Genomic DNA, 27,671 nt, shown 5'->3' on the forward strand with positions numbered 1-27,671 from the left:
CCCATCTCTACTAAAAATATAAAAATTAGCTGGGTTTGGTGGTGCATGCCTGTAATCCCAGCAACTTGGGAGGCTGAGGCAGGAGAATTGCTTGAACCTGGGAGGTGGAGGTTGCAGTGAGCTGAGATCACATCACTGCACTCCAGCCTGGGCAACAGAGTGAGACTCCACCTCAAAAAAAAAAAAAGTTTGCTTTGTAAGAGTTCTTTATATGTTCTGAATGTGATTCTTTATCTAAGCTATAAATATGGTGACTGTGTTCTCTCCTTATCTTTTAACTACGTTCTTGGTGCCTTGAAAAGTTTAAAGGAGGGGAGGGACATGGTCAGTCTTGTGATTCAGCTCAGTCTAGAAGATCACTGATGGCTATAAACAGCCAAGTTGGACACCAGCTCTAAGGTTCTGAGTGTGGTGAGAAACAAGGAGACTCAAACTCATTGGAAGAAAAATGGGAGGGTCGGTAATTCTCATTCCAGCAAAAACCTGGAATAATGAAAACCTATGGAAAAGAGGTCACTGATAACCAGCACCCACTGGCTGAGCCCAAGAGGTCTGATGCAGTGGAACTGGCCAAAGAAGAGGCGAGGGCTCCTGTCAAAAGCCAGTTAACCCGGTGAACTCAGCAAGTACCGTTTGTCAAGTTAGGACCAGGAGGTTTTCAAAATAACATATTCCTTTTTTTTTTTTTTTGAGACAGAGTCTCTCTCTCTCTCTCAGGCTTGAGTGCAGTGGTGTGATCATGGCTCACTGCTGCCTTGAACTTCCCTGGTGAGGTAATCTTCCCACCTCAGTCTCTCGAGTAGCTGGGACTACAGGTGCAAGCCACCACGCCTGGCTAATTTTTTGTATCTTTTGTAGAGAGATGGGGTTTTGCCACATTGCCCAGAGTGGTCTTGAGCTTGTGGGCTCAAGCGATCCACCTGCCTCAGCCCGCAAAAGTGCTGGGATTACAGGTGTGAGCTACCACACTCGGCCTATGTAGTTCCTTTTTTTTTTTTTTTTAAGCACACATGTAAGCAAAATGCAGTTCCTTCAACCTGATTTCCAGACTAAATCTCAGAAATCCAATTGCAGTAGTTAAGACAGAAATGCAGGAGGAGCTGGGTCATTTCACAAGCTCTATTGGGGTTTTCTCCTTACTCCTTCTAAGGAATACCATTATCTTTAGTTATGTCTAAGAATCTATATTCCAAACTGACAAGTAAAAACTGGGTCCTTGTGTCTATTTTAAAGAGTAAGAGGTTATGAATTCAGCTTAAACTGGGTTTGAATACACAGCTCTAATTCTTGCTAGCAAGTAAAAGGAGGTAGGTTTATGTTGTTGTGTATATTACTTATCATTTCTGAGCCTCAGTTTTCTCACTTCTACTACCCTTTACTGGTAATGTGACCTTGAGTGAATGACGTGACCTCCCTGTGCCTCAGTTTCCGTATCTGTAAAATGGGGACTATAATGATTACTTAGCTCATAACGTTACACAGTTGTGTGAGGGTTAAATGAGACAATGGACAGAAAGCAACTCAAAACATGCCTGGCACACACTAGGGCCTACGTGTTAGTTGTTATTGTTACTGATGTCAAAACTGGGAGAAGCCTTTAGGGTCCTGAAGGCAGTCACCCGGTATGTATGGTGTGTGTGTGTCTGTGTGTCTGTGTGTGCATTTGTATGTGTGCAAGTGGTACTGCCTACACAGTGGTCCTCAAAGTGGTTCCTAATCAGCAGCATCTGTATCACATGAGAATTTGATAAAACACAAGCTCAGGCACATGCTATACCTACTGAATCAGAAACTCTGGTTGTGGGGCCCAGCATTCTGTGTTTTACCAAGCCTGCAGGGACACTGAAGCACACTAACCTGTGAAAACCGCAGGCCACCATTGCCCCTGAGAAAGAAATCCACAGTAGCAGCCAGGGTAGCCTCTGCCTGAAGTATTCGCGGCAGGGCAGGGCTCTGATCCCACCCTCCTGCCCCTTCTCCCTCCTCCCTGGGGTTAGAGGCTGACCAGTATTCCTGGTCATTCACTCATTCACCCTTCTGCCCTCTGCCTTCTGCCCTCTTTCTTCCCTAAGAAGCTGGGGGATCACAGTCACAGGAGATTATGTCTTCTCAGTGCTGCTTCTTTCAAACAATTTGAGGGAAAATTCCAGACTGAGAGAGTTGCTTGGTAGGGCTGGAATTGCCGCTGATTCTGTGTGCCAGGGTTTTCTGCCCTGAGGGTCATGCTCTCTTCTCTACACTCTTTAAATTTCTGAGGTGGCACACACTCTGGGGGTTGGGCTGTCACATGTTCTTGAACACATGCACTTCACCAGACAGAGTGTAAGAATGCACAAGCAAAAACCTCCAAATCCTTGAGGAGCAGGCACATAAAAGAGGGACATTGAATTGAATAAACATATGTACTATGGGAAGCCGAATGATTGGAACAGGTGGGTCATCAGGAATTTTAAAAAGCACAATAAATATAATCAGAGATAAGGGAGAATATGACTGATACAAAGCACGAAAACACAGTCAGGAAAAGTCAAGAGGAACAGTTGAAATCAAAACAAAATTGATGGGATAGATAGTAAGATGGACAGAGGCCAAGAAAAATTAGTGAGCTGGAAGATCAGTTTGAAGATCTCTCAAAACAGTGCAGAAAAGGATAAAGAGACATGAAGGTAAAAGAAAAACCAAAGAATATTGAGGCTAAAGGTGCCAACAGTTGGATAATAGAAACCAAAAGGAGAAATGTAACAAAGCAAATGGAAGGAAGGCAATATTTGAACGCATAATGACAATACTTTCTCTGGAATTAAAGGAAGATTAAAAATATCAGATTGAAAGGGTTTACAGGATGCTAAAACAAATAAAGAAAATTTACACCTGAGTACATGTCAGTAGAGATAAAATTAAGAATATTAAAAGCAATGAGGAAATTCTAAAAACTTCTGGAGAGAACAGCAATCAGATTGACATCAGACTTCAAAATGACAGAAGAAAAGCTGAAAGAGAAACCATCTCTGTATGGAAACTAAATATTACATTACCAGCTAACTCTTTGTAAAAAAAAGAAAGTGTACTGGAAAGTTGCACACACACACACACACACACACACACACACACACACACACACACACTTAGAGCTGAATGATAATGAAAACACCAGAGGTCAAAATTTAGATACAGATATAGCAGTACTTAGAGGGAAATTCCTAGCTCTCAATACATGTTATAAGGACACAAGGAAGGTTGAAAACATGAGCTAAGCAATCAACTCAATAAATTTATAAAAGATAAACAGATCAATCTCAAAGAAACAATAAGGACATAATAAAAATAAGGTCAGACCAGCCTGGCCAACACAGTGAAACCTCGTCTCTACTAAACACACAAAAATTAGCTGGGCATGGTGGCAGGTGCCTGTAATCCCAGCTACTCAGGAGGCTGAGGCAGGAGAATTGCTTGAACCCAGGAGGTGGAGGTTGCAGTGAGCCAAGATGGTGCCACTGCACTCAAGTCTGGGCAACAGACTGAGACTCCATCTCAAAAAAAAAAAAAAAAAAAAGTCAGAAATGAATGAGACAGAAAAGAAACAAACCCATAAAGAATACCAAAATTAGCAAAACCAAAACTGATTGTTAGAGTCCTCAAGCAATAGTGAAGGAGGACAAGTGAGAAAAGATAGAAATAAAAACTGAAGAATGAAAAAGGAGTAAATATAGATACAACAAAGAATAAAAAATTATCAATGAATATTTGGAAAGCAAGACAAAATGAATAAATTAAAAATTTTTTGAATGATTCAAAGAGAAATAGAAAAATGGAAAACTATTAAGCATTTAAAAAATGGAAATTAAGACCTTTCTTCTCACTGAATTATAGACTATGATGGTTGAAACAGTTCCATTCTACCCAACTTCTTACAATACACAATCCCAGTTGTTCCAGCAAATTTCAAAAGTGTGAAAGTTGCCCATCTCACTTTACTTTTTTAAACCTTTTTATTTTAAATAATTATAGCTTCACAGGAAGTTGCAAGACTAGTTCAGCAATGTATCAGTTGTACCCATGGGATTTTAATTTATGGAAGTGACTTAGCATCTCCATTGAAAGGACAATGCCATTGAAAGATGATGTTTAGGCTGGGCATGGTGGCTCACACTTGTAATCTCAGCACTTTGGGAGGCCCAGGCGGGAGGATCATGAGGTCAGGAGTTCAAGGCCAGCCCAGCCAACATGGTGAAACCCCATCTCTGCTAAAAATACAGAAAAATTAGCTGGGCGTGGTGGTGGGTGCCTGTAATCCCAGCTACTCGGGTGGCTGAAGCACAGACTTGCTTGAACCTGGGAGGCAGAGGTTACAGTGAGCTGAGATCGTACCGCTGCACTCCAGCCTGGGTGACAGAGTGAGACTCCGTCTCCAAAAAAAAAAAAAGATGATTTTTGGTACCTGCATTTCCTGGAAGGAGGGGCCTGCCATGCCACACAGAGCCACCTGGGGAAGCATATGGTTGGCCAGGAGGCAGGAGGGTGAAGGAGAAGCATAGGTCACTGCCTTTGTCAGGGTTTCTGCAGGGAAGCCAGGCAGAGCAGGGTGAACAGTGCAGGACTGGCTGGTTTGAATACTGTAGGTGGCCTCTGGGTAACATGGGTGATCTCAGATTGTCCGGCACCTGGCCCTGGGGTGCTTTAGGGCAGAGGAACATTGACTTGGTGTGTGAGAGTTTGATAAAGGCGATAGCTGGGGTCATGGGCTCTGGATTGATTCATTTGCGTGTTAACGGTATGCTCCTAGGATAAGCCTTCGCTCCTTCTAAGAATTGGGTAGCCATGGGAGGGGCAGTCTCTTCTCAGTCAGCAAGGCCACACATATCAGAGCTTGACAAATACAGAAAATAAGAAAATGTAGTTAACACAATTGAGTGATGAATGAGTGAATGCCAAATAGACAAATACAAAATCTATGAAAACAGAGAACAAAAAGGGTTTCACATATCTTTCATCCAGTTTTCCCCAATTGTGTCAAACATAATTACAGCATATTTTTATTTATTTATTTATTTTTTTAGACAGGGTCTCACTCTGTCACCCAGGCTGGAGTGCAGTGGTGAAATCTCAGCTCATTGCAACCTCTGCCTCCTGGGCTCAAACAATCCTCCTACCTCAGCCTCCTGAGTATCTGGGACTATAGGCATGTACCACCATGCTTGGCTAATTTTTTTTTTGTATTGTAGAGACAGGGTTTCACCGTGTTGCCCCAGCTGGTCTTGAACTTGAGCGATCCACCTGTCTTTGCTTCCCAAAGTGGAATTACGGGTGTGAGCCACCTCGCCTGACCTATAGTACAATATTTTTTTAAAAGGAAATTGATGTTGATGTAATCTGTGGATATAGTTCTATGTCATTATGGCATGTGTAGATTTATGTAAGCCACACTCCAACCAAGATTCAGAACAATTTCATCACTAGAACATTCTCCTTTGTGTTACACATTTACAGCCATATATAACCCATTTCCCTCAACATCAGTAACCCTAGCAACCAATAATCATTACAGCTGTTCCTGAAAGCAAAAAAAGTATGAAAGCTGCCCAACTCACTTTGTAAATTTGATTATAACTTTAATTCCAAAACTAGAAGAGGAAAAAAGAAGTGGTACAAGGATTAGAGAGGGAGAAATAAAACTGCAGAACTAATAAGAAAGTTCAGCAAATTCACCAAATATCAGAACAAATTATAAAAATCAATAGCATATTTCTATGTCAGCAACAATCAATTAGAAAATATAAACTGAAAATAAAATACCACAGAAAATAGCCAACTCTACTCTATTTAGGAGTTGTTTTATCTAATCTGTTTTAAATTTACCAAGAAAAAAAGTAAAATTATAAGGATACAAAAAGATTTGCATAAATAGCATGGTCTCCAATGATGGCTTGGTATAAAAATAATATCAATTCTTCCTCAACATTAATGTATAAATTCAAAGCAATTTTAAGTCAATAGTCTAGTTGGATGTTTTGAGGAACTCAGCAAACTTTTTTCTGAAATTTGTATACATGATTAATTGTCCACAACTAACTAGATCCACTTTGAAAAAAAACAAAAAGAAACTAAAGGCAGAATACCTGATATACTACAAATCCATAATAATAAAAACCATATGGTTTTGTTTGTTTATGCTTATTTATGTCTTTTTTCCTTCATTTAAAAAATTCATTTCCTTTCATCTTTCTTCATCTCTTCCTTTCCCTTTCTCAAATTCCCCTCGTTCCATATGTGTGCTGTGTATCCTCTCATTTGTAGGTGATCTTGTTTTGTGTATGTGTATTTGCCATATGTATGAATGGTTTTATGCTTCCACTCTCCTTCTGTTTTTATATATGTCATACAGTGCTATATTTTTACAATTTTATGTGTATCTAGTCCAGTGCTAGAATCAGGGCTGGCTCCAGGGCCTGCAATTCCTGCAGTCACACAGGGACCTACTCTTAAAAGAGCCTCATACTTGGCTGAAGTGTGATTTGCTGTCATCATCTTCAAATTCTTAACCGTTTTTAAACAAGGGGCCCTGCAATGTCATTTTGCATTGGCCCTACATGCTCTGTAGTCAGTGTCATCTCAGATAAACAAAATAAACCAGAGAGCTCAGAGGCAGATCCATGTATATATGAGACCTGGATATAAGAAGAAACTTGCTCCATGAATCCATGATGAAAGGGAAAACTATTTAGAGGTGGTTTTGGGATAACTGGCCCACCTTTTGGAGGGAAAAAAAAATGCACCATGATTCAGATGGATTAAAGACTTAAATACAAAAGGTAGAATTATGAAGACGGTAGGAAGTAATATTAGAAAATCCTTTTGTGACCTATGAATGGGGAAGAATTTCTTAGGAAAACACCAAACGCACAATCGATAAGCAAAATATTTGTGGATTTCATGATACCAAAAGTATGGGTTTCTGTTCATTGAAAGACACCATGGAAAAGCCAACTGACAGATAACTGCCAGAGGGTCTACTTTCAATGACTCAGACAGACAGAATCAAGGTATAGAATAATAAGCAGCTCTGGCAAACCAGAAAGAAAAAAATCTATTAAAAATTGGCAAAGGACACATGGGTTCAGAAGAGAACATTTAAATGGCTGACTAATCAATAAAAATACCCTGGCTCATTTGTAATTAGATAAATGAAAATTAAACCAGTAATTAAATATCATTTTATATCCATTAATTGCCAAAAATTAAAAAGCTAAACAGTACAAAGCAAAAAAGAAAAAAAAAAAAAAAAGAGCCAGCATCCCTGGGGAATATAGACTGAAGGAGTCCCTCTAGTGAGTAATCTGGCTGGATTAACACAGACTAAGTATTTGTGTGCCTTATCATTCAGCAATTCCACTCACAGGTAGAATCTGAGCTCCATCTTCACGTTGCTCTATAAAGGGACACATATAAGGATGATCACTGTGTGTTTCTGTGGGCTGGAGTCATCTATCCATCCATCATCTGGGGAGTAGTTAAGTCAAAGGTGGTGATGGATTGTTATACAGAAGTTAGTGGCCCTGGACTAGATACACATAAAATTGTAAAAATGTAGCACTGTGTGACATATATAGAAACAGAGGGAGAGTGGAAACACAAAACCATTCATACATATGGCAAATACACATACACAAAACAAGAGCACCTACAAATGAGAGGATACACAGCACACATATATGGAGTGAGGGGAATCTGAGAAAGGGAAAGGAAGGGATGAAGAAAGATGAAAGGAAATGATTTTTTTAAAATGAAGGAATAAAGGCCATAAATAAGTATAAACAAACAAAAAAGACTCTGCAGGACCAGGGCTGAAAATGCCATGAACTGTGGAACTTGATCACTCTAATCTTCCAATCCTAAGGTTAAATGAAAAAAGAAAAAAATTAACTCTCTCTAAAGTAAGGTCCCACAGAACTGGATAAAATTTTTTAAAAACATGAGTATTTTCTCCTGGGTATATGTGGAGGAGAAAGAAAAGCTATCAAATTTTAGTTATACCTTTTCACTCCCCAGAAAGCGTTTGTTTTTTAAAAGAAATCAAACTCTTCATCTTTTTCAGCACTGTTGGTAGACAATGTAATAGCACGAAAATTCACATCATTGTTCTCCCAGCATGATGAGAGGGGCTATGTATGCAAAACATAGGCTCAAAGAGTAGCATCTGACTAGATCTGTTTCTCTTCTTTTTCAGTCATATAAATTTGATAGATTCAGAAGGTAGAGCTGAGTACCTATCAATTTATTTAAACATGACTCCAGAAAAGTAATTCTGCAAACTTATCTTGCCTTGCAATTCAGTGTATGACTCTCTGGGGAAGCTTGGGAGCAACACTTTCAATGGAAACATGGACAGGCTGGGATCATACATGGAGTGTCTTTCCACCCATGCTCCCAAGGGGAACTTCCGAGGGCAGTACTGCAAGCTTCATATACTGCAGGTGAGTGTGGGAGACCTGTACGCTTGCTCTTGCAGGACAAGTGAATGTCATGATATAGAACAAAATACAACTCCATTGATTCCTTTTCTTAATTAAAAAAAAAAAAACTATTATGATGTTTTGCAAAAAATAAAAACTAAGTTTTAAGTACTTGACAGAAACCTGCTCCGCATCTTGAGTGTGGGACATTAAATGAGACTGTTGTTTACAAACCACATAGGACTTGAGATATTCCTTCTACCACATTGTATGGGGCAAGACCTCCGGACAACTTTCACCGGGAATCCAAGGTCAAACACTGGTCAGCAGCTTCTATAGCTTCAAATGCTATAGCTCTCTTTTTGAGAGCTATTTTGAGTTTGCTGGTAGCTCTCTTCTGCCCTTCTCTGCTGGGGTCCAGAAGGGACTCTCCTCTACTTCAGATTTTGAGGTCCTTTACCAAAGGACCGCATCATTACTTGGTATGAGGTGGATTAAGTCAAGGAGCTTTAAATGCACTCCTGATTCATCAACAGCTTTTAGAATACCAGAGGCAGGGTGGACTTCCCATTACCCTTAACTCTTTTCTCAGAAACAGAGCTCTGAACATGAATTTGAGGTTATCCTAGCAGATGGGCCGTGACTTTTATGAAAACATTACTAAATCAGTTGACCAAGTTTGCAGGGCTATCTTCAAAGCATGTTAATCCTTTTATTGCTCAGGAACAAAACAAACAAACAAAACAAAAACAAAAACAAAAAACAGAAGTAGGAACAGCATAGCCTGTTATTAAATACAAAGATAGACTTGATGTGTGTCACACAGTACTAAAGGAAAATTACAAGTTGGCTAATAACAATTGTATAAAGTAACAATAAGAAATCCAAGCTCTCTGATATTAATGCTATAAAATGATCTTAGAATGGTTCGCCGTGGAGACAGGGAGATGACCACCTAACTCCATTTGTCCTGCTGAGGGTTGGGATAGTGATTGCTTGAGGGGATTAATCAGTGCATACAAATGTCATTTTCAAAGCAGATTAATGGTTTTGATACTGGAGAAAAAGGTCAGACCTACACAATCCTCTAAATTACGTGTTTAAAACAATCACCTCAGAATTTTTTATTTATAATTTGATGTTTTCTTTATTGGGATGGCATTCTAGTTATTGGCTTGATTTGTTAATAAAATCTTTATTTGATACAATGTGTCCTGCCACCAAGAAATGGCAACTTGGAAATTGTATTGAAAATTGCAGGAGATGCAACTCTTAATGAACTCTAATATGGAAGAGACAGGCAATGGGGCAGATTATCCAAAACTAGTGGTTGCTTTTTAAAGAATCAGCTACATTAAGCCTTGAGGCTTTTTTTTTTTTTTAATATGCATGTGTCTGATGCTCTGGAAATTCACTTGAACTACTCAGTAATGGAAAAGTCATCTTTTAAGAAGTTAGAACACTTTTCTTCTTTCAACATCCTTCTCTCCCACTCCCAATCTGATTATTTAGCAGCAAACTTACTTGGGATGATCATGCGTATATGTTATGAATGCCAAAATGAAAGAACATTGTGGCAATGTGTTTCCCAGGATGGGGCTGACTACAGTGTGGGCGTGTGTGTCCCTGATTCTTGTGCTGAAGAGGATGTGACTCTGATGTCTCGGCTGGGTAGGTACAAAAGAATATCCAGTGAAACTATCATCTCACAGCATAATGTTAGGAAAACCCCAGCTCTTAGAACCAAGAAAGGTAATTCCTTCAGGATTGAGCCAACCTTTCATCGTGATCAATCTAATAAACCTAGCCTAATGGAGGTTTGAGGGGTCCAGGGGTAAAGATGGTGGAACAGTAATGGAGTAGGTAGGAAGGGAGACAATAAGGAAGAGATAGAGTTGAATCTTTATGTAATAAAAATGTAAAGTTAAACCATCTTTCCTCACCCACAGCTGCCTGGTTAGGCTGAAGAAAGGAGGTGGGTGCTGTTTGGTTTCACTATTGTGAGTGTTCTGTGCCCTGGCCCATGTGTGGCAATCTGCCACCTGCCATATCCAGAGGCCATTCTGAACGAGGACTGTGTGCTGTCAACATGTTGTAATGGATTAGCATTAAGAGCCCAGCATTCGGTCCTGTTTGTCACCTCCCAGCTGTGTGATCCTGGGCCAATCACTTAATCTCCCCAAGTTCAGTCTCTTCCTCTGTACAGTGAGGGGTGGCTCTGCATGGCTCTCTCTCTGGCCTTCTAATCACTTCTCCCTTAGCTATGCAGAAGGAATACATTTTAGTCTCCACAGAAACTGATTTGACTTCACCTAAGTCTTTCAAAGTTTTCAAAGCAAGAATTTTAAACCTAGATTTTTGCCACTATTGTATTTTATATTTATTCTGGTCATCCAGAGAAGAACTAACACATACTAAAGTTATACATTATTAGGAGTGAGAAGAACTAACATATAATAAAGTTATACATTATTAAGAGTTCTCCTTTAAAGTATTGATATTGCAGCTAGTTGTCAAAATCTTAAATGGTCCTTTGCATTTGTGACGATTCCTGTAGCTTTGGGTATATTATCTATCTAGCCAGGTATTTCATGTGCTGTTTAAAAAAGCAATAAATCATTGCAAATCAAATTCAAATTTCAATTCTTGTTGGATAAGCCATAAATATCCTAGAAACAAAGATAAATGTGTAGTTATTATTAAATTAGCATTTCAAGTGACTAAGTGACTCTGTAAGTCTAATGAGTTAATAGTCCTTATTATTTAAGAGATTTGTCAATTAGCCTAATTTTTCAGACTAATGCCAAGCTTTCTAGCCAGAGTTGACATTAGAATAAAATAAAATATTAGAAAGAATTGCCGTTGATAAAAAGATGTTTTGAGAAAGAAGCATTCAAAGAGAAACAAGATGGAGATTCTCTTTGAGGAACCAGGAAAAGAAAACGGCCTGGTTGTTGTGAGCTGAGCTGACGTGGGTGGATGGATTAGGGGAATTTAGTCTTTGCTGCCCAGGCATTTTTCCAGCTCTGGCACAGAGGCAGCAGATAGAAATTGGAGGTCTTTGCCCAGGGTAAAAGGTCCCCATCTGGAAAGGATTTGTCAGCTATTCCTTAAAGCTGTTTGATGGAGCTGCCAATATTTCCTCTACAGATGTGAGACAACGAGCTCGGCAGTACCAGGTGGAAGCTGTTTGCACGGACTGCACTCACCCAGAGGAGGGGAGCAGGGAGGGCTGGTCTCAGATCGGGCGAGAAAAAATGCCCCAGTACTGCAGAGGGAGAGCAAGATCCTGGCAGGTCAGGACGTAACTGCTTTTGGCCAAAGGCTAGGGCAAAACGCTGCAAAGTTGTTGTCATAGAATGTTATAAAATTTCACCCAACAGACTTTACCAGAGTTCCTAAGAATAAAAATATGTAACACCAGAATGCTGAGAGCCTGGATGGAACGTGGATGTGGTGATTATGAAACCCAATTATGGGATATCTTCCTAAAAATCCAGACCCATGCATTTTGGTGTCATTAATAGTCCTTTCCCATCACTGCTGTAACAAGTGACCACACACTGGGTGGCTTAGAATGACAGAGATTCATTCTTTTGCAGTTCTGGAGGCTAAACCTCTGAAGTCAAGGTGTTGATGAGGTTGGTTCCTTCCGGAGGCTCTGAGGGAGAGTCTGTTTCTTGCCCCACTCCACGTGCCTGGTGGCTGCCAGCAATTCTTGGCACTCCTTGGCTTGTAGCCACATCATTCCAACCTCTACCTCCACCCACATGTGGAGTTCTTCCCTGCATGTCCAAACTTCCCTCGCATAATGACACCAGTCATACTGGATTTAGGGCCCACCCTAACCTCATCTTAAAGTTGATTACATCTGCAAAGACCCTATTTCCAAATAAGATCACATATGCTGTGCTAGGAGTTAGGACTTGAACCTTTTTGGAGGACACAGTTCAACCCAAAAGACTACCTAATACCTACTTCCTAGTCTGGCTAGATTATCTGAGTTCCCTTTAACATAACAGGGAGTTGGGAGGATAGGGACTCATAGCCCCTTAGCTCAGGGCCCTGCTCTTAGAATATGCTTGACAAATGTTAGATAATCTTGCTGAAGTTTAATTGTGAGGCAGAGGCAATCTACCTGGTCACAGGGACCACAAAAGAGCTGACAAAGAAGGGGCTTGGGTGTTTTTGTTTTTGCTTTGTTTTTTAGAGAAAAGATCTTGCTCTGTCCCCCAGGCTGGAGTGCAGTGGCACAATCATGGCTCACTGCCGCCTCTATCTCCTGGGTCCAAGCCATCCTTCCACCTCAACCTCCCAAATAGCTGAGATCAGGCATGCACCACCACATCTGGCTAATTTGTAAATGTTTTGTAGAGATGGGGTCTCCTTGTGTTGGCCAGGCTGGTCTCAAACTCCTGGAGTCAAGCGATCCTTCTGCTTCGACCTCCCAAAGTGCTGGGATTACAGGTGTGAGCCACCGCACCCAGCCTGGGGCTTGTTTTAAAGGTCTGTTTAACACTGAGTTGTGTCTGATTTTATCCAGACACAACACTGAAGAGCTGCGTATTTCCATTCTCGGGGACTCTAAGTCTAAGACACACTCACTCTAAGTCTGTCCCATTGGAGACTTTATAACATTTTATGATGTTCACACTGTCCCAGTTGCAGTGGCCAAAAGCAATGAGTTCCGAGTCGCTTAGAATCAACGTTTAACAGTCCTTTACAATAAGCTTTAAACTGTGCTCTTTCCTATGCTCTATTAGGCTAATTTCACCTTGCTTTGCCTATGAGAATCACTAGGCCTACATAGCAGAACAACGGTGCTAGAAGCACAAGGGAAGATTTTTCTCCTCGAACTCTCTTACAGATTCCCTGAGCACCAATGGAGAAAATGGAACTCTTTTCATAGTAACTCCTTGAATTACCCATAGAATTGCCTTTTTGGCTAAGAATTCAAAAGGAATCCAAAACATTTCACAGAATACCATTTTGTGTTCTCAATTCAATTCAGAAAATATTTATTGAGCAATTTTCTCTCTGGCCTTTGTATGAGACATCACCTGTATGTGCTGGGGAGGAGGAAGGGGATCAAAATGATTGGGAGTATTCGTTTCAGAAAAATGCACAATTTAGGTAGGAAGAAAAGTGTGTGTGCCTGAGCTATTAGGAAACACTGTCAGGAAAGAAATGTCCAATCTCACATCAATGCTGGGGCTGGGCATACAAGCTGGAGAAGCAGAGCCCAGCATGGATAGAGTAAGAGTGGGGAATTCAGACAGGGCTTGAGCTGACCTTGTGTTAGTGAAGAAGTCAGGGTGGGTTGGGGTGAGAAGTTGTTGGAAAACTGATTCAACAGAGGTTTCCAATAAAGGTTTCATATTCCCCTTGTAGATCTGGAATCTAGCACAGCATAGACATTTAAGGCTGATTACTTAAGGCCGATTGGATGTGCGTGGGCTGCCGGTTGTCTTTGTTTACTGTGGCAGGATTTAGAGCTGGGCTGTGGTTGATTGACAAAAAAACCAACCAACCAAAACAAAAAAACCAAACCAAAACAAAAATGCCATTTGATTCCTTTAAAATTAGAAATAGAACTTCCAAAGGGAACAGACGTGCGCTGGCTGGTCAGTACACTTCGTTTTCAGTGGAAGAGTTTAGTTTGGATACCCAAATACTAACAGGAAGTAGCTCCGGGGAGCATTGGTTCAGAGCAAATGGAATTGGATGATGAAAAATTCTGCTGCCAGGTCTCCTGTGGGAACCTGCTGGTAACCTAGATCAAGCACCCCAACTCTTGGCCAGGGCTGAGGACACACAGATGACCCTTCCTTCTCGTCTCTACCCTTACCATGCTACAATTAAGAATCACAGTTAATCACATATTATTAGTCTTTCAGCAGCATTTTTGGACATTTCAGAAACCCTTGGGTCACAGACTCATGGGAACCTTGAGGGTTAGAGATGGAAAGGACATTAGAATACATCATGTCCCTTGTGTTTATTGCAGCATTATTTACAATAGCAAAGACTTGGAACCAACCCAAATACCCATCAATGATAGACTGGATAAAGAAAATGGGGCACATATACACCATGGAATACTATGCAGCCCTAAAAAAGAATGAGTTTACGTCCTTTGCAGGGACAAGGATGAAGCTGGAAACCATCTTTCTCAGCAAACTAACACAGGAACAGAAAACCAAACCCTGCATGTTCTCACTCATAAGTGGGAGTTCAACAGTGAGAACACACAGACACAGGGAGGGAAACATCACACACGGGGACCTGTCAGGGGGTAGGGGGCAAGAGGAGGGAGAGCATTAGGATAAATACCTAATGCATTCGGGGCTTAAAACCTAAATGACGGGTTGATGGGTGCAGCAAACCACCATGGCACGTGTATACCTATGTAACAAACCTGCACATTCTACACATGTATCCCAGAACTTAAAGTATGATAATAATAAAAGAATACATCGTGTCTGACCCACCCGTCACTGTTACGCAGATGAGGAAATGAGACCCAGAGAGATGAAGCGACTTGCTCAGGGTCACACAGCAAGCTAGCTCAAACTTGAGCCTCTTGAATGCAAGACTAGGCAATGTGGTGTGGTGAGATGAGGAACACCCAACATTTATTAAACTTACTGCCTGTCCTGCACTGTCCTAAGGGCTTTACAATCACTGTGTCACTTAGTTCTCATGACAACCCTACGAGGTAGGTACTATTATGATCCCCATTTTAAAGAAGGAGGAAAACCGTGTTCCCATCCTTTGTGGAGATTTCGGAAGTCCCCTGGCCTTAATTCTAACCGTGTGCTCCTGGGATTCACAGCAAGAGCACATGTAAACTTGTCAGAAGTGCAAAGTCAGGTTCCACCTCGAACCTCCTGGATCAGAAACTTGCAGGGAGGGGAGGCAGAGAGCCAACAGGCCCTCAAGGTAATTCTGAAGCTTGCTAAAATTGGAGACAACTGCCCTAGTCTTACCAGTAAGATCTTTACACGCAATTTCTTCCAGTGCTCATCAGCTGTGTCCTGACTGGCTGCTTCTTACCTTTAATTTCAGACGGCACCTTTCCCCAGACTATGGGCTGCAATTGTATATTTCCATCTTATATTGCATTTCTCTCTCAGGGGGGGCTTGTTCACAAATAGATTTGAGCCAGCAATGGCACGTGTTTAGGTTTTTTGTACCCAGTACCGTGTGCCAGGAAAGGCCAGGAGAACAGACTGATTCAGGAGACCCGGGTTTACTTCCAGCTAGGCTAAGAGTTCCTCATTCTGTGAGTTTCCACATTTTTGTGCCCTGTTTCCCTCCAGCTGTAAATCAGATATATTCAAAACCAGCTGTCCCCGCCCTGTTTTTTTGGAGACAGTCTCGCTCTGTGGTCCAGGCTGGAGTGCAGTGGCATGATACTGGCTCACTGTAACCTCTGCCTCCCGGACTCAAGTGATTCTAGTGCCTCAGCCTACCGAGTAGCTGGGACTACAGATGTGCACCACCACGCCTGGCTAATTTTTCTATTTTTAGTAGAGACGGGGTTTCACCATGCTGGCCAGGCTGGTCTCAAACTCCTGACCTCAAGTGATCGCCCTGCCTCGGCCTCCTCCCAAGTGTAGGATTACAGGCGTGCGCCACTGCACCCAGCTCCAGCTGTCCCTTTTTACTGTAAAAGTTTCGTTTTGAAACAATAGATATGAAAACACTTGGGAAAATGTAAGGCATTATTACAAACTAAATGATTTATACACTCTCTTTTTCTTTTTTGGTAGATACTTTAAGATTCAGAAATACTTCATTTTTGGCCCCTTCCCTCTTTCTTTTTACAATAAATTCTTCCTCCTTGTCTGGTGGGAGTGTGACCAGATGTGCTGCTGGAAACATCCCCCTGGACACATTTGCTGCCGTGTGTCTGTGAGTATGGACATCCGAGGTACCTGGGTGGGTTGTGATCTGTCGGTACTGTTTTATCAACTTCCCCTTATCCACTGCATTTCACTATTACATTTCATTCATTGCACGGTGTCTGGCCAGTGCTGCCTGTTTCAGGATATTATGGTCTGAGTGTTTTTGTTTCCCCTACAAAGTTCATAAGTTGGAATCTCACCCACAATGTGATGATATCCAGAGATGGGGCCTTTGAGAGGTGCCTGTCATGAGGGCAGAGCCTTCACGAATGGGGTCAGGTAGTTTAGACAAGTGACCCCAGAGAGCCCTCTTGCCCCTTCCACCATGTGAGGACACAGCTAGAAGGCGCCGTCTATGAACCAGAAAGTGGGCTCTCAACAGACACCGAATCTTCCAGCACTTTGATTCTGGGCTTCCCAGACTCCAGAACTGTGAGAAATTAATTTCTGGGGCGTATAAGCCGCCTAGCCTATGGTATTTTGTTATAACAGCCAAATAGACTGAGACACAGGGAGATCACCATTTACCTTTTTTTTTTGAGACAGAGTCTTGCTCTGTCACACAGGCTAGAGTGCAGTGGCGTAATCTCAGCTCACTGCAGCCTCCACCTCACGGGTTCAAGCGATTCTCCTGTCTCAGCCTCCCTAGTAGCTGGGACTACAGGCGTGTGCCACTGCACCCGGCTAATTTTGTATTTTTAGTAGAGACAGGGTTTCATCATGTTGGCCAGGCTGGTCTCGAACTCCTGACCTCAGGTGATCCACCCACCTTGGCCTCCCAAAGTGCTGGCATTACAGGCGTAAGCCACCATGCTCAGCCCACCATTTACCTCAAACAAGAAAATGCACAATTGTTCAAGGGGAAGGCTGACCATGCCCAGTGTGATTGGTTTCAGGACCACTGAGAAATGTATTCTATCCCAAAACATTCCTGTTCCTTGCTGTCAGGTGACCACTGAAGATTAATTTTTTATTTGAGGCATTGCCTTGCCTACAGACATTACAGCAAGTCACCCAATACTTTTTGGGTGTTGCCCAGGCTGGAGTGCAGTGGTGTGATCTCAGCTTACTGCAACCTTCGCCTCCCAGGTTCAAGCAATTCTCCTGCCTCAGCCTCCCAAGTAGCTGGGACTACAGGTACATGCCACCATGCCTGGCTAATTTTTATATTTTTGTAGTAGAGACGGGGTTTCACCATGTTGGCCAGGCTGGTCTCGAACTCCTGACCTCATGATCTGTCTGCCTCAGCCTCCCAAAGTGCTGGGATCACAGGCGTGAGCCACTGTGCCCGGCCTCTTAGCATAAATTAAATAGAAGTACAATTGCTGGGTCATAACTTGAATCATTTGATGCTGTTTTCCTGAACAATTCATTTTTCCTGCCCCCAGTAGGAAACTCTAATGTGTTCCTTTACCCTCTCACCAGCATCAAAAGCTACTACCTTTATAAAAAGTGGAACCAATTTGATAGGTGAATACATTGGTTTAATTTACAACTTCAAAAAACTGACAAAGAGGGTTTTTCTTTCCTAAGTTTATCTGTCACTTGTATTTTTCTCTTGTAAATTCGTATTCTTTACCCCCTTTTCCATGTGTGTATTAGTTAGGCTCTTCTTTTTTTTTTTTTGAGACAGTCTCGCTCTGTCACCCAGGCTGCAGTGCAGTGGGGCGATCTCAGCTCATTGCAACCTCTGCCTCCCGGGTTGAAGAGAATCTCCTGCCTCAGCCTCCCAAGTAGCTGGAACTACAGGCACACACCACCATGCCCAGCTAATTTTTGTATTTTCAGTAGAGTTGGGGTTTCACCATGTAGGCCAGGCTGGTCTCAAACTCCTGACCTCAGGTGATCTGCCTGCCTTGGCCTCCCAAAGTGCTGGGATTACAGGTGTGAGCCACCGCACCCAGCCAGGTTCTTACTAATTTTTAAAGTTTATTATGTATATAAAGAATATTAATTCTGAGTCATACCAGCTGCAGACATCTTCCTCAGTATTTTGGTTGCTTTAAGATTTTAAAAATAATTATGACAAGTTAAGTGAAATCCATTAATATTTTCCTTTATATTTTTTCTCTTTTTTCATTAGTTTTATTCTTAGAGCATCATTCTCCATCCTTAAAATTGTTAAAGGTTTTTCTACGTAAGTATGCAGCGGTTTGCTTTTCACAGGCCCGTTTTCTCGGCGTCTTGTTTCGGTGTCCTGAGATGAGGGAAGGCGCAGCTGTTGTGTCTTCTTCCTGCAGGTTCATCACCTTGCTGGGTCTCATCCTCCCTCTGGCTGGAACAGTCTGCGTGGCAGCTAGGGAATGGGGGTCAGCCTGCAGGACATCGCGGGAACACGGGGAACCTCTGGCCACTTACGGGAGTCTGCCATTGAGCGAGGCGGAGAATAATGAACAAAGAAGCAGAATCCCACGGACACACTGCCCGGCACATCTTCTCCTGTCAGCAGCCTCCAGCAGAGGAAAAAGTAGGCATTTGAATGAAACTAAGACCACCCAGGAGAGGTGACTTAGCCAAGTGTGCAGTTGGAAACGAATGCCTACAGTGCTGGCTTCTAGCAAACGCCGGGCAGCTTCCAAATGTCAGTGTGGAGGTTGGATCTCTGCTCTTGACAGTCCTGTCTTTGTTTACCAGCAGCATGCTAAGGTCAGGCAAGGTCGCTAAAAATGCTGCTTTATTTTGTGGGTACAATTATCCACTGTGTTTTTGTGCTGATCAAAGACTAGAACAGGGCTTGGGGTTTCACTGCAGCAATTCTCTAAGGAACAATTCCATGGCCACAGTGTCTGCTTTCAGTGTCACACTTACACACATGACCCATAGAAGCTTCCTGACATCACCAGGAAGGTGAATGATTTACATAGAAACTGAAGGGAGGGTGTTGAGTGTGCAACACAAGCTAATTCACACAGCATGCTATGTGTGAGCCAGAAACAGATTAACCCAGCATAGGTAGTGAGAGGCCGGATTTTGATGAGATAGACTGCATTGTGTTTTAGTGAAAAATCAAGAGCATTGCCTTCATTTCTACCTGCCTACCTATACACCAAGGCAAATAGAATGTATCTCTCTCTCACACAAAAAAGCCTGGTCACTCAAGTACCTTCAGAACATGTGGAATAAGAGGGTCGGGCTCAGTGGCTCACGCCCGTAATCCTAACACTTTTGGGATGTCAAGGTGGGAGGACTGATTGAGCTCAGGAGTTTGAGGCCAGCCTGTGTAATGTAGCAAGACCCCTATCTCTACAAAAAAAAAAATTAAAAATTAGCCAGGCAACAGAGTAAGACCCTGACTCAAAAAAAAAAAAAAAAAAAAAAAAAAGAACAGAACATGGAATAATATTTGACAGATTTCTTTTAGGTCCACACAATTATCCTTTCTTACTGCAACTAGGGGGATAAAAATAAAAATGAAATGGCTGGGCTCGGTGGCTCACCCCTCTAATCCCAGCATTTTGGGAGGCCAAGGCGGGTGGATCACCTGAGGTCAAGAGTTCGAGACCAACCTGGCCAACATGGTGAAACCTCGTCTCTACTGAAAATACAAAAATTAGCCAGGCATGGTGGTGGGTGCCTGTAATCCTGGCTATTCGGGAGGCTGAGGCAGGAGAATCACTTGAACCCAGGAGGCAAAGGTTGCAATGAGCTGAGATCGCGCCACTGCACTCCAGCCTGGGTGACAAGAGCAAGACTGTCTCAAAAAAGAAAAGAAAAGAAATTTCAGTGAATGAACTAGAAGGATATGAATGGATATGAGTAAATGATAAGCAGCTTCAGGGAATATGCCTACTGTGGAAGGCATAGAAATTATTTTCTCAAATCCTATTCAGATTTTTATTTTTTTTTTTTGAGATGGGGTCTCCCTCTGTCGCCCAGGCTGGAGTGCAGTGGCATGATCTCAGCTCACTGCCACCTCCGCCTCCTGGCTCAAATGATCTTTGTATTTTTAGTAGAGAAGGGGTTTTGCCATGTGTTGCCCAGGCTGGTCTCAAGCTCCCGGGCTCAAATGATCCACTCGCCTCAACCTTCCAAAGTGCTGGGATTCCAGGCGTGGGCCACTGCGCCCGGCCCTATTCGGGTCTTAAGGCCAAAAGAAAAACAGTAGCAACACCAACAAAAAGCTCAACAATAAGAAAAACAAAACACATGTATGTGTAAGCAGAGATATGATATAAGAAGGAGCCAAGAAGGCCTAGAGGTCCCTGGCACAACCTCTTTCCCAAAGCTGGAAGCAGCTCTAGCAGCCGGGTGGCTTCCTGTGGACCCATCTGTGATGGGAAGTGCTGGCTGTCAGGCTTCTGAATGAGAGGCAATCCCTGCTGTCCTGTAATTCCCACCAGGGGCCCTGGTTTTGCCTTCTAGGGCCCAGAAAATAATCATGCTCTCTTGTTTCTATTGCAGCCCCATCAGATGTTGAGGGCAGTTATGATGGCCCTGTCCAAGTCTCAGAATCCCTCAATTACTTCACACGATGTGGTTCTAGACCTCTGTCTCTGTGCCACTCCCCGCCCCCAACCCCGCACTCCCACACCGGCAGCCTGTAGACAGTTCCACAGTCGGTGTGGCAGAAAGAGCACATGCTTAGGAATCCTGTCACCCAATCAAACATGCTTTGATTGCTAACTCTGACCTTGGTCAGATTGTGTGACCTCTATGAACCTCAGTTTCCACATGTGTAAAACAGGGGCATAGAATGGGATCTGTGGAAGGAATTAAATGAGATCACGAGCGCTTACCACCTCCTCCTAAATTCATTCCTTGCTTCCTCATTCTCTTCGGTTAAGCCACGAGAGGAAAGAAAGGGTAGGGGCTTAAATCTGCCAAGGCTACATGCTTGGGCTGCTCTGACCTCGCTCAGTGAGCAGCAGGGTCAGCTGGATCGCAGGGACATGCCACATCCACAGAGCTGGGTTGCAGGGACATGCCACGTGCTTCCAACCCTCTGATGGGAGTGGAGCCCACAGTCATTAGAATTCACCATTGTGTTCATCTCTGCTAGGCTGGCCTCAGAGCCCGACCTTTTAAGGCTGGATCACAGGATTTAGGCCAGACACACCTGGTATGGTGTTAGGGACTGAAACTTTAGGTTCCTCACCCAAAATGAGGCACCCTATGATCAGGACATTAACGTTATGTTAGCTTTTTTTTAGCAGGCACATTGAAATGTGGTCTCAAAATAGGGGTTTTCCATGTTCTGTTGCCATAACAAGTTTTTAATTTTTGTACTTAATACCATTAAAGGATGCTGGGCGTGGTAGCTCACGCCCATAATCCCCACATTTTGGGAGGCTGAGGCAGGAAGATTGCTTGCACCCAGGACTTCAAGACCAGCATGGGCAATGTGGCAAAACCTCGCCTCTACAAAAAATACAAAAATTAGCCAGGCATGGCGGTGTGTGCCTGTAGTCAGTCCCAGCTACCCAGGAGGCTGAGCCAGGAGGATTGCATGAGCCTGGAGATGGAGGTTGCAGTGAACTGAGTTCATATCACTGCACTCCAGCCTGGGGGATAGAGCCAGACCCTGTCTCAAAAAGAAAAAACAAACAAAAACCCATCAAAGGTAAAATATCACATCTCTGAATGTTTGAAAATAAAAATCAATTCGGAGAGAGCCAGAGATTCAGCATTTTTTGCTATCTCCACTTTTACGTTAATCAGTGAGTTAAATCAACATAAGACCACCGTGTCTTCTAGACGTTTAGAGCTAAATTGGGTATTTGGATTCCTGACTCTTTATCCTCCAAATAACCATTGCATTTGCTTAGAATGGTTTCCTGTTACATGAGCCTGTCCTTTGCTCTTTAGATGAGAATAATATGAGCGAATGTATAAGGAAGTTTTCATGACATACATACATAGCTATGGATTCAGCCCCTGGGCAACAGGGCTCTTACTTAATGGCCTGTTGCTTAAAGTGGGCTCACTGTGATTGAGCAAACCGGAAGTGGCTGCAAAGTTTTTAGAGCATTGTCACAACCAATGGGTCTTCAACTTTGGAGTGCATCAGAGTCACCTGGATGACTATTACAGCACAGATTCCTGGGCCCTGACCCAAAGACTCTGACCTGGTAGGTCTGTGGTGGGGCCTGGGAATCTGCATTTCTAATAAGTTCCCAGGTGATGTTGAAGCTGCTGGCTCGGAGACCTCTGCTTTGAGAACCGGTGATTGCATGCATCATTTCAGCCAATCCTCCCCACGTTCTTATTGTTTATAACACTTTCCATTTACAAATGAGCTAAATGAGCCTCAGGGAGGTTGTCCTCCCTCTAGACCAGTTATTTTCAGAAACCTTTATAAACCACTGATGGGTAAGTTCATTCACTAGCAGAATTTAGATGGAAAAAACATAGTAACAAAACATATTGAGCACTAGCTTGCCACATGAGGCATCAAACCAGATATTTGATGTTCTAGAATCCCCATTACAACCCTACCAAAAATTATACCCATTCTAAAAGCAAGGAAACTGAGGCTCAGGGAGGCTAAAGAAGTTGGCCAAACCTGGCAGAGCCCAGGTCCTGTATCTCTCCACTGCTCGGGAAACTGAGGAGGAGCAGGTGAATCAGCTCTAGGAGGCTGCTGGTTGTGCTGTAGTTGTGGCCAATTCCTGAGTGAAAACCCCTGTGAATGAAAAGGGTGGGTGTGGTGACTTCAGACAGAGACGCAATCACAAAGTGACTTAAATGGAAAAACTTGTATTCACGGCTGGAACTTCAAAATGTTAGGTAGTTAAATTCTTCAATTTAAGAAATTGCCTTAGATTTCCAGAGTTTGGTTATGAGCCAGACCTCATTTGTGAATAAGTTTTAATTCTGCAAAGACTTCTTTGTGCCCACAATGTTGAAGGCACGGGGCTCTGTCCAGGAGGAAATGTGAGTCTCTCAGAGCCGGCTTGAGATTGGAGGCCCCTGTTTTGCAATTCCAGACACTTGCTTCGTTCTCAGATAGGTAAACATTAAATTCTTTAAGAAAGGGAATGAATTAAGAAGATGGTATTAACCATTCTTAAAGTGATAGGGCTTAAAACAGTGGTAGTAGTAGCTGTGTTCTCAGGAGTACATACTAGGTTGCCTCTATTTAATGTGATTTATAAGCATTATCTCATTTGTTCTTCATGATAATCCTTTAAAATCTACTTTGATTATTTTGCAGATGTGGAAACTTAGACACAGAGAGGTTAATTCACTTGCCGGGGGTCACAGAGCTGATAAATGACAGAGCCAGGGGCAGCTGTCTATATGGCCTGTGCCCTAAGCTCCTGTGCCACTGGTCCTTCTGTTTTCATGCCTATACTTTGACCTACGTTAGGGTTGTTATTCATTATTATTATTATTATTATTATTATTTTTGAGATGGAGTCTCACTCTGTCACCCAGGCTAGAATGCAGTGGTGCAGTCTCAGCTCACTGCAACCTCCACCTCCTGGGTTCAAGTGATTCTCCTGCCTCAGCTTCCGGAGTAGCTGGGACTACAGGCATGCACCACCATGCCCGGCTAACTGTATTTTTAGTAGAGATGGGGTTTCGTGTTGGTCAGGCTGGTCTCAAACTCCTGACCTCAAGTGATCCACCTGCCTCGGCCTCCCAAAGTGCTGGGATTACAGACTTGAGCCACCGCACCTGGGTCATTATTCATAAGCAACTAGTCCTCAGGATTGCAGGGGTGTTCTTTCAAGTGAAAGCCTTGCTTTGTGGATCACATCGATTCTTACTGATGTCTGTGTTCTCCTTCCCTCAACTCTTCGTCAAGCAGGACTGGGGTCAGGGGTTGGCATCTCTGGGGCCTGAGCTTGGGCAGCGTATTCTGTGCAAAGCATGTGGGGCACCAAACTCAGGTCAAGTCTGTTAGGGAAAGTCAAGATTCTAAAGGGAGGGATACCAAGTATGAAAGTCCACAGATAGATGAAGATGGAACCACGGAGGCTGAGCTGAGAAGCCCAGGGTCAGAGCAAGAGAGCCTCGGAGTAACTGCCAAGATCTGTGGATTGCGCTTTGGTTCTTGTTGCGGGGTGGTGTGTGGATACCCTGGCGGTCAAGGTGGACAGTAACACCTTTGCTCTTGCCCAGGGTTTCTAGGAGCCGTGGCTCATGCTCTGGAGTGCTTTTCTTGGCAGAAGAATGTGCCAGCCATCTGGACTACAAAGACACCAGGTGGCACCTGCTCTGCACTGAATGGCATTCGTGTCTTGAGTCTTCTTTGGATCATCTCGGGACACACCAGTCAGATGACTGCATGGCTGTCTTTGGGTGCAGAGAGTTGATGAGCCTTTACTCTAGGAGCAGTCAGGGAAGAGACATTCTTTGGTATGGCGGGATCACGTTGGCCAAAGGATGGGAGACTGGCAGCCTTCCCACGAGCAGCCTTCCTTCTGTTTTAGACACACTGTGTGTGACCTCCCACCAGTAAGCTTTCCAGGCCAGTGTCTAGTGGCTCCTTTCACTCCCTCTAGGTATAAATCAGGCATCTGGCTGCCAGGTATATAGTGATACCTGGGTATTGTATTTTCGTTATCCAAAGAGCCGAATTCTCTCTCATCATGGTTAGTGAAGCCAGGACCTAACATTTATTTTTCCTTGAAAAGCAGACAAGCATAAACATGGTCCACTAATATCAAATCAGTGTTTCTCCACCTTCTCCCTGCTGCTACCCTCCTGAAGCGCTCCTATCAATAATAGTGGTACTCTCTAAACAGGGGGCAAACACAGCCCAGGGCAGATTGAAGAAGCCTCCCGGGTGGTCTGCACCAGCCCATGAATAGGTGGTGCTACAGTCCAGGGGGGCTGTGGCCACCGTGAGCGCACAAAGGAGCTCAAAGCTCCTGAACGACCAGTAGGGACATCAGTCACTGCCTTTTATTCCCAGTCTAACTTCTCCTTCTACATGAATTACATTGATTCTTCTTTTTTTTTTTTCTTGAGACAGAATCTCTCTGTCATCCCCAGGCTGGAGTACAATGGCACGATCTCGGCTTACTGCAACCTCCACCTCCCGGGTTCAAGTGATTCTCCTGCCTCAGCCTCCCAAGTAGCTGGGATTATGGGCGCCCACCACCACGGCTGGCTAATTTTTTGTGTTTTTAGTAGAGACGGGGTTTCACTATGTTGGCCAGGTTGGTCTTGAACTCCTGACCTCGTGATCTGCCTGCCTTGGCCTCCCAAAGTGCTGGGATTACAGGCGTGAGCCACTGTGCCCGGCCTATAGTGATTCTTAAAGCCTGCCCAGTACAACTGAAAGTCAAAGGTGTTCCTCTTGCTTTTTCTGAAAAGAGAAATCACATGATTTTCTTCTATGAAACAAAAAGACACTGCTTTTTAATGTTTGTTACAGATAATGTGCTTGAACGGAACAGCAGAGTGCTTAGAAACCCACTGTATGTTTACTCTCGGAGTGGTCCCTTCTATCTTGGAGTTGATACATTTTTCCTGATCAGGTAATAAGGTTGAACTACGTTTTCAGTGCTGTGGGGCTTGTGGTGTTTGTTTTGGGATGTGTGTATGCGTATGTGTTACCATTCTCACTCTAATGAGAAAAGCTGAATGATCCACATTTATTCATCTGAGCCTTTGTCCATTTCTAGACAGTACTGTTGTCACAGGAGACTCTCCACTGTATCTTCCGTTTATTACGTGAGTTAGGATGGCTCTATAACACAGGCCTTTTACAAACATTGATTGTATTCATCAAAATTGTTTATTTCAGTGCTTCTCAAATTCTGGCCCACAGAGTGGTACAGGTGCTTGATGAAGTTCCGACTTCTCACTATAGTGAAATGGGAAAAATTCAGAAAATGGCTTGATGTTTCATAAAGTTATGTTTATTTATATGAACTATTAATAGGTAAAATTTCTTAATTGAGAAATGTCAGGCACTATGGTAAGCACTTTGAAATAGTATCTCATTTAATCCTCATGAAAATTCTCATTTTTGCTTTTAAAAATTGGGGTAAAATTTACATAACATAAAATTAACCACTTAGTGTAAAATTCAGGGCATTTAATACATTTACAATATTGCATAACCACTTTTTTTTTTTTTTTTTTTTGAGATAGAGTCTCACTCTGTCGTCCAGGCTGGAGTGCAGTGGCGCAATTTTGGCTCACCACAACCTCTGCCTCCTGGGTTCAAGCGACTCTCCTGTCTCAGCCTCCCGAGTAGCTGGAACTACAGGCGCCTGCCACCATGCCTGGCTAATTTTTATATTTTTAGTAGAGACAGGGTTTCGCCATGTTGGCCAGGCTGGTCTCGAACTCCTGACCTCAGGTGATCTGACCACCTTGGCCTCCCAAAGTGCTGGGATTACAGGTGTAAGCCATGGCACCCAGCCTGCACAACCACTTTTATCTAGTTCCGAAGGTCTCAGAAGACTTGTCTGATGGATGAGGTGCTATTTCAGCTGGGACCGGAATGGCAAGAAGGAGCTGGCCTTGGGAAAATCTGAGACAAGAAAGTTCAGGCAAAGGATCAATTAGTGCAAAGGTGCTCAGGCAAGAGCCGGGGAGCCTTATTAAGGAGAAGAAAGAAGGTTGAAACTTAGTGAAGGTGAGGAAGAGTGGCAGAAAACACAAGAGAAGGGCAAGGCTAGACCATGGGGGACCTTGTAACAACACTAAGGAGTTTAGACTTCAGTCTTGGTGGAATGGGAAGGAGTGAGAGAGCTTGTTTTAATCTGGACAGTGATGTGATCTGGTTTATTTGAAAAATGATCACTCCGGCTCCTTTGTGAATAATGCACCTAAGAAGGGCAAGAGTGGAAGCAGGATCGACTAGGTGACCTTTGCCCTATTTTAGATGAGAAATGGTAAGGCTGGGGTGATGGTGGCTGGAATCAAGAAAGAAGGTCACATTCAGGATGTGTTTAAGATGTGGAATTGCTAAGGCTTGTTGATGCATCAGATGTGAAGTGTCAGAAAAGAGACAAGTTGAGGATGATTTCTAGATTTGCGTTTCAGTGTCTGAGTCGATGGTGATGGCATTCATTAAGATGGAAAAGGTGGGAGGAGAAGCAGGGTCTGGAGGGAAAACCAAGCTTTCTGTTTTGGATGAATTAAGATGAAGGGGCCTTTTAGACAGCCACGTAGAAATGTCAGGTGAGTAGCTGACCTATCATAAGTCACATCATAACTTGTGATATGATAGCTGACATTCATAAGTCATATCATAACTCGTGATATGGTAGCTGACATTCTTAAGTCATATCATAACTCGTGATGTGGTAGCTGACATTTGTAAGTCATATCATAACTCGTGATATGATAGCTGACATTCGTAAGTCATGTCATAACTCGTGATATGGTAGCTGACATTTGTAAG

At 43.1% G+C, this 27,671-nt stretch overlaps 1 protein-coding gene across 1 annotated transcript in view; it reads left to right on the forward strand.

Moving 5' to 3' along the window:
* Window positions 1-27,671, forward strand: part of LOC101123982 (O-acyltransferase like protein) — a 74,069-nt gene that overhangs the window by 14,584 nt on the left and 31,814 nt on the right. The window contains exons 2-7 of the mRNA XM_031003607.2: window positions 8,332-8,471; window positions 10,043-10,121; window positions 16,226-16,367; window positions 18,601-18,827; window positions 24,428-24,607; window positions 25,689-25,791. Coding sequence (XP_030859467.2) covers window positions 8,332-8,471; window positions 10,043-10,121; window positions 16,226-16,367; window positions 18,601-18,827; window positions 24,428-24,607; window positions 25,689-25,791 — 871 coding nt within the window. The remainder of the gene's footprint in view (window positions 1-8,331; window positions 8,472-10,042; window positions 10,122-16,225; window positions 16,368-18,600; window positions 18,828-24,427; window positions 24,608-25,688; window positions 25,792-27,671) is intronic.

The sequence above is a fragment of the Gorilla gorilla genome, chromosome 17, assembly GCF_029281585.2.
Source record: "Gorilla gorilla gorilla isolate KB3781 chromosome 17, NHGRI_mGorGor1-v2.1_pri, whole genome shotgun sequence".
Classification (NCBI taxonomy): domain Eukaryota; kingdom Metazoa; phylum Chordata; class Mammalia; order Primates; family Hominidae; genus Gorilla; species Gorilla gorilla.